Source organism: Stenella coeruleoalba (genome assembly GCF_951394435.1).
Source record: "Stenella coeruleoalba genome assembly, chromosome: 18".
Lineage (NCBI taxonomy): Eukaryota > Metazoa > Chordata > Mammalia > Artiodactyla > Delphinidae > Stenella > Stenella coeruleoalba.
The window spans coordinates 5,483,111-5,497,884 of record NC_137164.1 but is presented as its reverse complement, the minus strand read 5'-3'; the positions used below and the strand labels follow the sequence as shown (position 1 = coordinate 5,497,884).

Below are 14,774 nucleotides of genomic sequence, written 5' to 3'. Positions count from 1 at the left end.
AAAATATTAAATTTCTTTGATTCTCTAATTAGCATATTATATATTTTAGAATGAAAGCATGAATCACTGTTTTACAAATGTCCTGTGTTCAGCAGACAGACTCTTTCATATCACAAGATTCTTGGTAGAAAATTAATAAAAAGATTATTAAGTACTAAAAGGCTGGGAATCATAGGGCTCTTGAAAGAAATCCAGCACTGAAGAGAATAAATGCAATTATGAATGATCCAGGTAGAAACTTTCAGAGAAAGTTTCTGTTGTTGTTTTAAGGTTTTTGTTAGTTAGTTGTTTGTTTGGGTTTTTTTGTTTTGTTTTCAGAAGTGGAAAAACTTGTTTTTCCAAAATTTGTTTTCCAAAAAGATGTTAGGTCAAGATTAAGAAATCAGTGTAAACAAATATTTAAAGTTCCAGAAAGAGAGACAGTTAAATGTCACTGAGAAAAAAAAAAAGATGAATCATGAGGAAAAAAGACTGACCTTACAAATACTGTGGAGTTATGCATAAGCTACAGTCCATGTCTGGAAACCTACATACCCATTCTCATCCTCAAAAAAAGTTGTCCTACAGAAGTTCAGTTAACCATTTAGACAATTACATCAATCATAGCTCTAGTACAACTAGAACTACGTTACACAGAAGTGAAGAGATTCTGAAGCCTGACAAACATGGGTTCAAAGTTCTGTTCCTCTACCGACTACCATTTAACCTTAAGGTTACTTAGCTTCTCTGAAGATGTTTCTTCATTTAACAGTAACAACTGTCCCATAAGAGACCAAAAGAGACAATACATGTAAAGAGCTTAGCACAGTGCGTGGCACAAGGTAACCATTTAAGAAACATAGCTATAATCACTAAAATAAAATATAGATAAATATTTTTCTAACCTTAGGATTGAGAAGACCTAAGCTTTAAAGGAAAGGAAACAAATGAAGCAGGAAAGATTAATATATCTGGCTACACAATCCTTTAAAATTTTTATATGTGAAAAATGTTTAAAATATCTGAAGGTAAACATAATACAAAATTAAAAGGCATAGGTACAGAATTGACTTATATAAGTTACTTTTCTCATACAACAAAAAGATAAAAACCCCAATAGAAAAGAAAATTGCACTGACATACTCTTTGCTCTAAATAAACAATACCAGGTACCCAACTTAGGAATCCACAAAGACAGTAATGGACACCGGGTGGGTATTTTTCAATGCTTCAACACATGACTGATAGTGTAAGGCATTCTTGCCCCTCCAACATCACATCAAGCTAATAAGGCATTCCTTACATCCTTAAAAAAGAACTATTTGAATTATATGAAACACAAAATAATATTAGTATTTGAAATATTAGATTCAGACAGCATCAATTCAATCTTTAGCACACTGAATGCAAATCTATTATTAGCTTTTTAATTAAAAATAAAGCATAATCCTAGCATATATTCTTTAAACGAACCTAATGATTTTTCAAGCTATGCTAAAGAGAAGTACCTTGGAACTGCCCCTGAGATACGGGGGACAACGAGGGGCGGTCAAGTGGCCGTACCTCTGCATCATCCGTGTTTCCCCTGCAACCTACATGCACTTTCACTTCCACCTGTATCTGTCCTTACGTGACTGGAGCCCAATTTATTTTCAGACTTTCTTTTTAAAACTGGAAAATAATTCTAACAATCCACATCAAACCTCTCTCCTGATCTCAAAAAGAAGAATTCAGTACACATTCTTCATAAAGGATATGTCCATTATGAATTCTTATTCGTAATGGACATATCCCAAACTTTCCAGGGAAATTTTAAGTATTTGATTATGTGGACCACCCCCCTCCATTTCCCTGTTTTTCCTTATATTTAGAAAAATACTATGAAATTTTCAGTTGAGACAAATAACATGTTTTGCAGTATTTTGGGAATAACTTTTTTATTTCTGTGCCCAAGGTAACACAGATACTGCTATGGCATTGACAGTAAACAGATCAAAATACTGTGGAACCCCTTCATAATACAAAGTTGCTGACAGAAATAAAACCAATTGTTGACTCTGTTATATCTTTTCTGTGTGTGATATGTGTATGTGGGGTTATAGGCTTTTGGCTAGCAATATATTAAAAAAATACCAATGTACTCAGAAAGTTTGGGATGAAAGATATTCTACTTCCAGCTAAACTGAAATTTTGGTCAACAGAGCTATTTTATACAATTACCAATTTCTTTAAATGAGACTATAATAATTATAATCCAAATTAAAATGGAATATAATTCAAATTATTTTGTAAGTACTTCAGATTCAGAGTCATACAAAAGCTAGCCTTTGAGTTATAAAAATTCATTTTCATTAGCACAGATAATGCAAAGACTGAAATGTATAATAACTCTAAGACAACATACTATTGAAGTTGGTTTTACAGCCAACACTTGACAAGTTTACATACAATTTTTATCTCCTAGTAAAAATGTACAGAAAGACAACATGTGGAGCTTTCTATTGCTCAGACTCCAAATAAATGAGATTTTCTGTAATAAATTTTATATGACTTTTTAATGTAGTACAACTTTGTGTATTAAAAATAATTAAACTTAACTATAAACAAAATCCAAAAGGGAAAAACTAAATTAAATGGAAGAATAGGAAAATATACTACAAGCAGAGAAAGTTCAAAAAAAAGCCACAAAACAAAATCATTTAGTTAGTGAATGGGCCACTAATCTTACTTTGATTTAAAAAAAAAAAAACAAGAAAACAAAAAACCTAAGTGTATCAGCTAAGTCATCCAATCTCATACACACCACCCCACACAGACACAGAAAGCAGCCAAAATATTCACTTTTCAAAAATGTCTAATAAAATTATTTTTACCTGTAAATTGTTTTCTGTGATTCTGTTCCACCAAACCATATTGATGGGTACTCCTGATTTACACCTGTCAGCAAGGCAGCCAATAGGGTTCTTTGCTTTTCGTGCCTTTGATCCCATCGGAACTAGCCTCTCCTCCAGCATCCCCAGGCGATACTTCCTTGGCTAGGAAAAAGAAGGAAAGAAACCAGGCCACTCCTAACATCCCCCATACTAACCTAAGCTAACATAACTAACATACAGAAGATATCAAGAATGGTGGAATAGGAAACAAGTAAAATTTCTAAGACACTCCCTCTAATGTCCTTAGCACCACCCCCCATTCCCCATCCCCACCCCCAGTACGCACACACCTCCAAAATAACCCATAGTCCTAACAACAGTATTACATAAAACAACAACTGTTTTAGTGAAATACATTATAATCTGAGTTTAGTGAACAGAAATTAACTTATCAGCAAAGTAAATGCTTTGCAAATATTTTTCCACTGGCACTTACCTATTCTCACTGCAATATGAAGAAATGGCTTCAAGGGCACAAAATACAGGTAAAAAAATTTCTTCACACTATATATCTTTTTCTCCTCCCCATCTCACTACCTTATTTCCTACTGAGAACCACTCCACTTAGAAGCAGCAGCTAATTTCAAGGAATGGATTTTTTTTTAATTTTTAAAATTCTATGCCCATTAGGGCAGAGTACAAATTGATCTATCTTAAACAGGCATTGTACTCAGTGAAACTTGTACTCAATGAAAAACAACAATCTCAGACAAAAAAATACACAAATTTCATTGGTCTTATAAATCTCAGTAGTTTGAACAGATTGATACTAAGTAGCCTAATAAAAGCACAGATTCATTGGCTAATATTATAATAAAGTTAGTAAACAATCTTAAAAGTGGTTGGCAGGGATTTTTTCATACATGAAGGTTAATGAACAGTTTCCACCATTTTACTTCTCTTAATTATAGCAAATTTGTACTAAATTGCATCTTAAAGGGAATCTGTATATATTTTTTCCCTTTAAGGAATACTGATACATTCTTGGGAAGGTATCTAATTTAAGATCTAAAATAAGAAAATCTATGTTTACTCATTGTTCTGTCTTAAGACTGCTGAAGCAAATAGTTGAAATTAACCTTCTTCAAAAATTAAACTTGCATGAGAAACGAAACTAGATTACCCATCTATCCGATAATTATAGCAGTGGGTAAAGTTTCATGAAGCTAAAATATTCCCACCTCTATGCAACCTTGAACCAATTCGATTACTCTGTCTACATCACAAGCAACTTTTGTGAATGAGAATAGAAATATACCCTTTAGAACCAAATTATAGATGAAAACATTTTAAAGCAAGTTATTTTTAATAACATAGCTCACAAGTATAAGGCTCTGACATATAGCAAAAATAATATAGCCTTAATTAAGCCTTCACTAATTTAAAATTTGTATTTTAGAAAACGTCTGGGCTAAACATGATCCTATCAAAAAAGTTCAACACATCAAAGAGTATTTATTTAAACAAAATCACAACATGTCAAATAGGTTCTATATATATATGGACACCTAATTTCTAGTCATACATTTGAAAGCAAGAAAATTATTGCTTTAAATGTTCTTCTGTTATTTAGAGCCTTCACAAATCCAGACTTGTTTTTGAGCCAATTATTACCTTAGTGAAATTTATTCTCATGGTAGTACATTAAGCAACATAGAAAAAAAGGTTTTAAATAAATCCAGTGTATAATTCTCCCACCCCAGCAGCTCTCATTATATGTTTGTTTTTCCAAAAAGGAATTCACTATTCCTCTCCCTCCTCCCCATCACCCCCAAAACCTATAATTAGCCCAAGACCTTTCCTCTTAGGTAGAAGAGATCCCCAAACTTGTGCCGCTACAGATTTAAGTTTCTTCAATAAATAGCCAGAGACTAAAGTCCAATGCAAAAGTAAAACTTTCTATGCGATACTGAATGAAAAGACCTAAGGTATCAATACCATTTAAATACCATTATAAGCAAGAGAAGACAAATGACATCTGTAAAGAGATGGCAGCAACACAGAGCATGATGGTGAGCCAAAAAGATTACAGTCAGAAGTCTCATTGCACAGAATGTAAATTATGGTAAAATCTCATGTCAAAGCTAATTTCCAAATTATCTGAACTATTATTTATTCCTTGAAGGAAAAATGTATTTTCAACTAAACATGAGAGCCTACTTTGTATCAAGAACTGTTCTAAGTACTTGGAATGCAATGATGAATAAAACACACACCTTTCCCTCCAAAAGAGGACATAACCTAGTGGTTAACAAAGTCATGAGAACAGAACACACTCACTGTGATATGAAAAATGCATATATAATCAAGGTACCAATTGAACAGAGGCAAAGAAGGCTTCACAGAGAGGATGAATGCCTGAGCAGTGTTAAAGCAAGTGTCTAGATAGGAAACAAAACAAAACAAAACCAGAGTGAGTGGGAGAGAAAGATGTATTTGTAGGTTAGGAAAAATGCACATGTATAGGCATACAGGCACTCTGTTGTCAATTAAGGGAAAACTACAAGTTTTCAGTCTATCATTAGTAGAGGGCCAAACTTGAGAGTGAAAGAGGAGGCTTGAAAGCAATAAAAAACCACGAATTGTCTTGTATCCTATGCCAAGGAGTTTGGACTTCACTCCGTGGGCAATGGGGAACTCTTGAAAGCTTGTGAATGAGAATTAAACTGGAAATAGGTAGATAAATCAATGGTCTCTGACGATAATCCAGGTTGGGGTTTCCCAAACGCAGCACTACAGACTCTGGATAATTCTTTGCTGAGGAGGGCTGTCGTGGCCCACTGCAGGACGATGAGCAGCATCTGCCCCGGTCGTGACACCAAAACTATCTTTGATGTTCTGCAGGAGTCGGGGGACAAAACTCCCCCACCTGAGAATCACAGGTGTAGGTGAAGGATGGGAACTCCAGGAAACTGCAATGCAAATAGAAGGCGAAGGCGTGGCTGGGGAAAGAGCTGCTGGCTTAAAAACAACTATCGGTGATTAAGTGACAGTAGGGTCTACGGGAAATAGAGAAGTCAAATGGAAGGTGAGGAAATAAAGGGCAAACAGCATTTTATGGGAAATGTTTATTTTCCCCAAAGCCTTCTGAGTCCTACAAGATCCAAACCCCTCCTCCAGAGCAAACAAAAGCACAAGCCCTCTTCCTTGCCCCTTAGCTTCCAGCAGTCCCTTCCTAAACCAATCTTGAGAATGTGTTGGTCAAAAAAAAGGTATGTTTCCTGGTTGATCCTCCACTCTTGACAGCCTCCTTGCCAGTCCAGCCTGCTGGTTATTATGAAACGGAAGCATTTTGCAAAGTCATGTCCTGTTGGTAAGTAACCAGTCTGTCTGCTCCACCTCCTAGTAAGTCAACATCGTACATCAAAATTCCCATTCTCTTTTTGTTCCTGTGGTAAAATGTCCAGCATACCATGTAACTATTTTTTCTCTCTCTCTAATATATATCATTTTTACTTTAAGTCTCAAGATTCACCACAAAACTGATTTTTATCATTCTTCACAAAATCTAAACAAACAGCACAAAAAGACAGTAGTTGAAAACAGTTTTACACTTTTTATTGGGCATTTAAAAAATAACAACTTAGGGCTTGAAAAAGTTGGAGAATGTATTCTAGACTAGCACATCTCAACTGTAATGAACATATACTCTTCTAGGGATCTTGTTAAAATACAGATGCTAATTCAGCAGACCTAGAGTGAAGCATGAGATTCAGCATTTCTAAAAACCTCCCAAGACTACTAGTGTGCTGCTGGTCTGGTGATCATCCTTCCAGCAATAAAGTTCTAGAGAATGTCAGGGAAGAGGCCTGGATAAGAAACAACTAGTGGTAAAACAGAAATTGGGGCCACCCCCCAAAATAAAAAAAGGATAGGGGTTCAAATAGTTAACATCCCACTCCTTTAGCTTGCCCTAAATACTCAGAGCCTTCAGAACCATTACTCATAGCCCCCAAAGCCCTGGCTCTTCAAAAATCCTTGCCCTAGTCCACAGAAGACCAATCCAATGGTTTAGGACTAAGGGAAATCCACTCTCATTCCTAACAAATACGATAAGTCTCCAGACTGTGTCAAAAGAAAGAACAATAAAAGCTAATTTTTAGGACTGTTTTTACTTCAAAACCTTAAATGCAAACACATTTTTTTTCATTCATTCATTCACTTAACATTTCAGCATAAGGCTTTTTGCCCTCCCTAGATGACCTAGAGGGGTGGGATAGGAAGGACGGGAGGGAGGCTCAAGAGGGAGGGGAGGGCTTCCCTGGTGGCACAGTGGTTGGGAGTCCACCTGCCGATGCAGGGGACGCGGGTTTGTGCCCCGGTCCGGGGGGATCCCGCATGCCGCGGAGCGGCTGGGCCCGTGGGCTGTGGCCGCTGGGCCTGCGCATCTGGCCGCTGGGCCTGCGCATCCGGCCGCAGCGGGAGAGGTCACAGCAGTGCGAGGCCCGCGTACCGCAAAAAAGAAAAGAAAAAAGAGGGAGGGGATATGGGGACATACGTCTGCATATGGCTGATTCACTTTGATGTATAACAGAAACTAACACAGTATTGTGAAGCAATTACACTCCAATAAAGATTTTTTTAAAAGAGAGAGAAATACAGTGGTAAGATCTATTCTCTTCCCCTAAAAAGTTCAGTCTAGCAAAAGAAAAATATATAAATACCACTGCTCACATAGAAAATGTTGTTATAGACCAATGTTCAGAGCACAATTTTTTTGGTAAAATTGCAAAACAGCATCATCTCTACAATACTTCACATTACAGGCCTTGTTATTATATATCATAACCTAATCATTAGTTATAAACTAGAGAAATCAATTGTTATCCTAGCACAAAAAGTTTCCAATGCCCTGAATTTTAAGAATGCCCTCTGAACATCGAAAACAGAATAACTGTGCTTTCACTATTTATACTCTGAAACAATGATGATTTAAAGCTACTATGAATGGCACTTTTTTAAACAATTTGTATTTTATTAATCAAACATCTTCACATACTGGGAAAATAGTTGTGCACATATATGAAATACTGATATTATCTCCCTTTAGACAATGTTTAATGAAATGTATTAACTCATTGTCTTTTGCAATTACAACTCAGCAACCTATCTACCTCTTGCCACTTCTAAGGGTCTGAGGTCCACTAACAGAAACCTCTGGCCTAAAATTTACTGTATATTTATTTGAAAATCAACTTTCATTTCTCTTTTACGACCTCTTCTGACGTACACTGGTTTTCCCTCAATTAATTAAACGCCCTAACTGTTTAGCGTATTTGTTATTATGAGAACTAAATACAAGATTACATTTCCATTAACCGTCAGTGGTTAATGTAAAACTCACTCGGAAAAAATAGACTCCAAAGTGATTAAAACCATTTGAATATTTTAAATCAAATAAATTAGCTAATTTCCATATAGACACAGGGAACTACCTCTACTTAATTTATTAGTTAATTAGGTGTGTTAATACACCTGGATTTTAAAGGCTCTCACACCTAATCAATTTAGAATAGTAAATCTAAACCTATAAGTGATTGTATATTGGGCTCCAATTAATTTTCTCGAGTAAAAGATTCAAAAATCAAAAACAAAAACAAGCCAGCCTCAAAGATTATGTTGTATTTTGTCCTGCCATTCATTATCAGTAATTGTAGGTTTTCATGGACATATATTAGGTCCCTTAGGTTTTCACTGTTTAAATAAAGCCAATTATAGGATGGGATGGTGAGCAGGTCTACAGAAAGTGGGTCTACAGAAAAACAGACTGTCATTGTTAAAGACTCATGGGCAGGTAAACATCTACAAATGAAAAAGATCTTTTAATCTGTGGAGTCAATACAGAAATCACATATATGTTGAGAGGATGAAAACAGAGGACGCTGCTAGGTAAAAAGTAATCTAAATTATGTCAAATAGAGCAGAACAGGATTTACACACACAGAAATGTTTTTTAGGCTCTACTGAGTCTGATCCTGGGAGAAGAGGCCCACTATATTATCTACATAAATTTAAGAAAGCCTACAAAGTAGTCATTACTTCTGTTCTCAAAACCTCAATGTTACAGTGGAGTTTTATGCCACCAAAAATGAGAACAGCTGTTAAGCAAGGTCACATTCAATTTCTAAAGACTTGGAACACCAAACTACGACTTCTTTTAGTCTTTTGCTTTAGAATAGAACCAGAACACAAGATGTAGAAAAACAAAATACCATGCCAAAGTTATTAAAATCTTTTAAGTGCAAGTGAGTAATGTTGTTTTAAGTCATGAAAGTTATTTCTACAATAAACTATCACCTGTAATGACCATAAAAATTTTATATGAATTTTAGTCCCTTATCAAAAGCAACCATCATGCTAAAATGCCTATTTGCTTATTAGCAAAAGGTTCCCTTTTGATTTATTTATATGTGTACACTTGCTTAAACTGAATCTTGAAATGAAGCAGAATATCTTCAGCAATGCTCTTTACTATGATTGAACTTAAAGTAGGTAGTGGTTAATCAAAGATAAATAATCTTACACACATTCAGAAACAGATAAACGTATGTTTTTAAATTGCAGGATTATAAGCAGCAGAAGACTGCAACAACAACTACCATTTGACAAGCACAATGCACTATGCCAGGTACTTAATAGCCATTAATATATTTAATACTCAAAATTCTGTGAGATAGGCACCATTATAAACCAACTTTACAGATGAGAAGGGTGGGCTTAGATGAGGTTAAAATAACTTGCCTATAATCTCAAAACTAACATAAGGTCAGGCTCCAGAGCTTGTACTCTTAACTAAATTTATTCCACGTTCTATAGTATTCCTTAACATGTTACAATCTTAACATTATTCTAGCTAATTCTAAAATGACCAAATACAAATTCCTACATTAATCACTCTCTCTTTGACTCTAATTGGCATGGATGGGATCAATGAGAAACAGTAGCTACAGAGACTTCATTAAGCCACTCCCTCCTCCCCACTTTCAAAATGCAAGAACAAATCTTGGGAATTAAACAGGGTTAGGAAAAATTATATAGTTTTGGTTAAATTTAGCTTAAAACTTAGGCTACCATGTTTGTGGATGAGAATTCTAAATTGATCTTTACTAATTTATTCCTGACCCCTACTTCCTAGGAAAACAGGGATGAACCACCAGTAATACCAAACTCTTAATATCAGCTACTACACTTTGTAAATACAGTGCCCAGAGTAGAGTGTAAAGAAGCCAACCAGAATATCTCAGAATGATCTACTAGTTCCCAGGTCCAAGTGACAGATGCAGCATGGTTTCACTAAACTACCATTATTAGGTAAGAACCAACTCAAAATCCCCAAAGCTAAAGCTAAATAATGACTATAGTCAACAGTATTACATACTGTATACAAAAGCCATGCTGTTTCAGTTCACGTGTTTAAATACGGTAGCGTGTCAAACACAAAACAACCATACACACCTAAAAAAAAGCCTCCAGGGCTTCCCTGGTGGCACAGTGGTTGGGAGTCCGCCTGCCAATGCAGGGGACGCGGGTTCGTGCCCTGGTCGGGGAGGATCCCACATGCCGCGGAGCGGCTGTGCCCGTGAGCCATGGCTGCTGAGCCTGTGCGTCCGGAGCCTGTGCTCCGCAACGGGAGAGGCCACGACAGTGAGAGGCCCGCGTACCGCATTAAAAAAAAAAAAAAAAAAGCCTCCAAAACAAAAAACTCTCGTGAGATCTTTTTAAATCAATCAACAGGACAAAATTCCCTTGTAATCATAAATTTTGAAGACTCTTGACTCAACAAGAGCAAGTTGTCACTGCACACAAAGTACGAATTAAAATAAAGTAGAGAAAATACGTGGCTGAACTCCTAATTTGTTACAACAAAATTTAATCTGTTCTTTCCAAAGCACACCTTTATCTCAACACAATTCTGGAAGTTCACCCTGGAGGACTCTTCATTTAGGAGGAAAATAAAATTAACTTTTTCAAAGGTGAGCCCTTTTCTATAGGAACTATCATATTGTTAAACAAGTTTCAATCTAATCTAATCCATCGCTTTAGGAAAAGAATAGACTGACGGGTTAAACAGTAAGAAGAACGTCACATTTAAGTCTGACAAAACAGAGAAGAGAGAGAATGTAACTGTTTGCTAAAGGGAAGTTGATTACTATAGATCATTAGCAATAAAAATGATAGTGGATTCAAATTACATAAAAATAATGACAGTCCTTTCAATATAAAATCACCAACTCATCAGACAGGGAATTACCATGTTATTTTAACAAAATGAGCTTAATATTCTATTCTTTTTTAATGTACTTAATAAAAGATAATCAGAGTAATAAGTGTGACATTTCAAAGTTGACAGCATAAATTACTTGTGAAATTCAAGACCAAAAAACAAAGAAGCAGCTTAAATGTCTAATAAAGAAAGAGTTTACAACAAATTTAAAAAGGATATCCCAACAGTAAAATAAAAGCATAGGACACCAAAGAAACACCAAAGGTCAATAAACATAAGAGAAGCTCAATAGCAGCAGTAATCAAGTTTTAACAATGAGGGGTTTTGACTATAAAATGACAAAGATATGAAAGATTTTTACATCTCAGTGTTTTCAAGGCTGCAGAAAAACCAGCACCCATGAGTAGAAATATAAATTTGTGCAACATTTCTGAAAAGTTAGCTATCAATTATCAAAAGCTTAATTGTATATTCTTGCCCTAGAAATTTATACTGTTTACAAAAACTTACACTGAGATAATCATATAAATGGGAAAAAAGGCAGGCATAAGGTCAATGTTTTATCTCCTCCTCTGCATGTTACCATGTCTCTCCGCTACCTCTTCATTTTTTACCTTATAGAAGATCTTACCCTTCTATACTGTCCTAGAAAAATTTTTTTCTCTGAAACATAACTAAATATTATCTATCTTATTCCAAGTAAATTACTTGATCTAACTTCCATTTCCCAATCTGTATAATGGAAAAAAATAATATCTCTCAAAGAATTGTTGGGGTGACTAAATGATAAAATTAAATTATACAACATTTAATTTTATAAAAGTATTACCATATTACCTGAAACGGATACAGAAGATCATTGTCAACATAAATAAAATCAAGTCTGCCACTGCATAGTGAGAAAATCCCAGATGTATTTTCACCAAATTTGAAGGATATGTTTGAGAAGCTAACAGCTATGTGGGGAGGAGGGGCCTGAACACCTCAAAGAAAAGATGGACATTCTCAAAGCAACTACAGGAGAACGGCTTTTCCAATGGACAACTCTAATACAGCCTGATCCAGAGTGAGTAGCAACAGACGTTTATTTATTTAGTAATAGTTAACAGTTCCCAAACAAGACTAGAAAGGTTCGGCTAGCACCATGTATTACCAATAATAGCTTCCGTTTATTGGGCATTTCTCATTTAGTCCTCATAACACCTCTACATGCCAGGTACTAAGGTATTATTATTCTCATTTTGCAAATGAAGAAACAGAAAGGTTTAACTAAGCTTAAAGACACAAAGACAATCAGTGAAGAAACAGGGATTCAATTCAGACTGCCTGGCACCCAACTCCAAACCCTAAAACCTTGACCATTATTTAGTGCTACTGGGTTATTACTATTCCCAACTCTTTGCTCTTGGAGAGAGATAAAAACTCACCATGAGCTCTAAGCAAGCTATAAACAGGAACCATGATGCTCCCCTGCCTACAGGAACTTGGACTCCAACAATTCTACCATACATATCTCTAAATCCAAAGCCTGTGCACGTTCCCACAGCATGGCAAGCAGAGGTGAATGGAGGTTCAGTCAACTCCAGTAAAAGAAGAATAGCTCTGAGTGTATTAATTTGGAATTCTAAATACAATTTTCCATAAAAACATTCCTGCACATACTCATGGGGAAAAGATATGGATGTGGCTGACTTGGAAATCTAAATACTAAGTAAAACAGTATTTGAGAACATATATAAAATGCTTAAAAATGATTTTATAGGTGAAGTTTTAGGTTGTGATTCCCATTACGATTTATTTTTCAATATCTTCCCCCTTTTCTCCTCACCTTTTATTTTTTCCCCGAGATCAATATTTGGTTCCACGTTCAATCAATATTTGGTTCCCTGTTTTAAAATGAGCCTAACCATCAGAAGGACTGCGGAAAATTTACATCCCAGATTATCTAGGCCATAATCCTATTAATTTCTCCAAATTTACTTTAGCTTTCTCCATAAAAGAACTCTACCATAACACTCACCAGTTTGTTATTCCTATTTGGTTCCCTATGTAAAAGTAAATAGTGTAAAAGTCATCTTTTGAAGACATTAGAACAGAAATGTACACAAAAATTCTTACATGTCAAATTAATCAGAAATCATACTATATATATAGATCAGTAAGTTTTGTAACACAGATGATACAAAAAGGAAAGGATGCTCTTAAGATTTGAGAACAGTGGGGAGGAGGTTCCAAACTGAGATCAAGCAGAATCATCCCAAACTAGGCCTCCACCAGCTACACTTCCTCACAAATAAGCCATCAGGAGATAAGCCAGCCTCTTTTGATCCCACTTCCCTCATCCTGACAAAGAGCTTTAAAATCAAGAACAGAAGAAATAAACATGATACTTCACAAGTCTTTTGTCCTCTAAACCCAAAGAATTTAACTTGTTATTAAAACCTAAAAGATTTACAGAAGTGAAAATCTGTCATCCCATTATCAGAAATAAAATGCAAATGCCCAGGTAAAGCTGTATATTGACTGAAACGTCATACTAAAGTACAATTAAAGTAAGAAATGTAAATGATGAGCACCAGAGTGGTTTTGCCTTAATGTGGGGAGGGGAGAAAGCTAAATAGGAAAATGACTAGACAACTAAAAAAGAGGGCAAAGAAGGACCAAGAAATATATAAAAAGGGAAAAAGCCAAGATTGCCAGACACAAATTTTGAAGGAACATTTGTCTCAATCATCTGTGGCTGCACAGCTTAGCAAGAACAGTTAGCAAGATATCATCATGTTATTTATGAATATCTGTATCTCTACATCTAACTTTGTTATAAAGGTACTTTGTTCCCACAGGAGTTCTGACCGAAAATTTTACTGCTGTCCAGACCACATTTGTGATTCCCAGTGACTCTCAGGTCTTTTTCTGTCATACCAGTTCTCGGCTTTATCTACCCTGTTGTTAAGGTTTCCTTATGCATTAATGTCTAATATATTCACTCCCATTTTCAACAGAACTCCATCTCCAGTGTTTTGGGGGGCTTACCTCTCCCACTGAGTATACAGCCATAATTCAATTCCTTCCACCACCACCCTTGGCCAACAATAATTGTACACATTTTCAAATAAATGTTACTTTTATAAATAAAAGTAACAAATAAAAGGTTACTTTTCCTATCTATATTTATGTATTTCTAATGTAGAAAATTTTAAAAATCAGTGCTTCTCAAATATCAACTGTGAAAGATCACATTTTTAAAAAATTTCCTATGCATCATAGTCCTATATGTTCATAAAACAAAAATGAATTACTAGAAAAATGATGACACATTTGGATGTTGTGGTATTATCAGATTGTTATAGAAGTTTCTAAACATTTACTTTTAACGTTTTAACTTATCTCCCTACAGACAGGAAACAACTCACCGTCTAGCTCCAGTCACTCGCCACACTATGAGCATCAGTGCCCTAAGGCATATATATTCTCAGCATACAGCTCTTCAGGAAATTTTCCACATGTTTGACAACAATAAACCAACCCAGACAAATGGCTAGGAACCTTTTTCTATACTGTTTTTCACATCACACATTTTACTTCAACAAGTCCTTATAGATACAAGGCCCTCTGCCATAGTTTCTTAGCTTATCTGT

At 35.5% G+C, this 14,774-nt stretch overlaps 1 protein-coding gene across 7 annotated transcripts in view; it reads right to left on the bottom strand.

The window, feature by feature from the left end:
- PAN3 (poly(A) specific ribonuclease subunit PAN3) overlaps positions 1–14,774 on the bottom strand; it is a 115,155-nt gene that overhangs the window by 83,140 nt on the left and 17,241 nt on the right. For 5 of the 7 annotated variants that reach the window (XR_013824764.1, XM_079902564.1, XM_079902565.1 and 2 more), the window contains exon 5: positions 2,853–3,014. The exons of the other annotated variants lie outside the window; for them this stretch is intronic. Coding sequence is in view for 4 of the 5 variants with exons in the window: in XM_079902564.1 (XP_079758690.1) it covers positions 2,853–3,014 (162 nt within the window). In the remaining variant the exon portion in view is untranslated. The remainder of the gene's footprint in view (positions 1–2,852; positions 3,015–14,774) is intronic. 7 annotated transcript variants of the gene reach the window in all.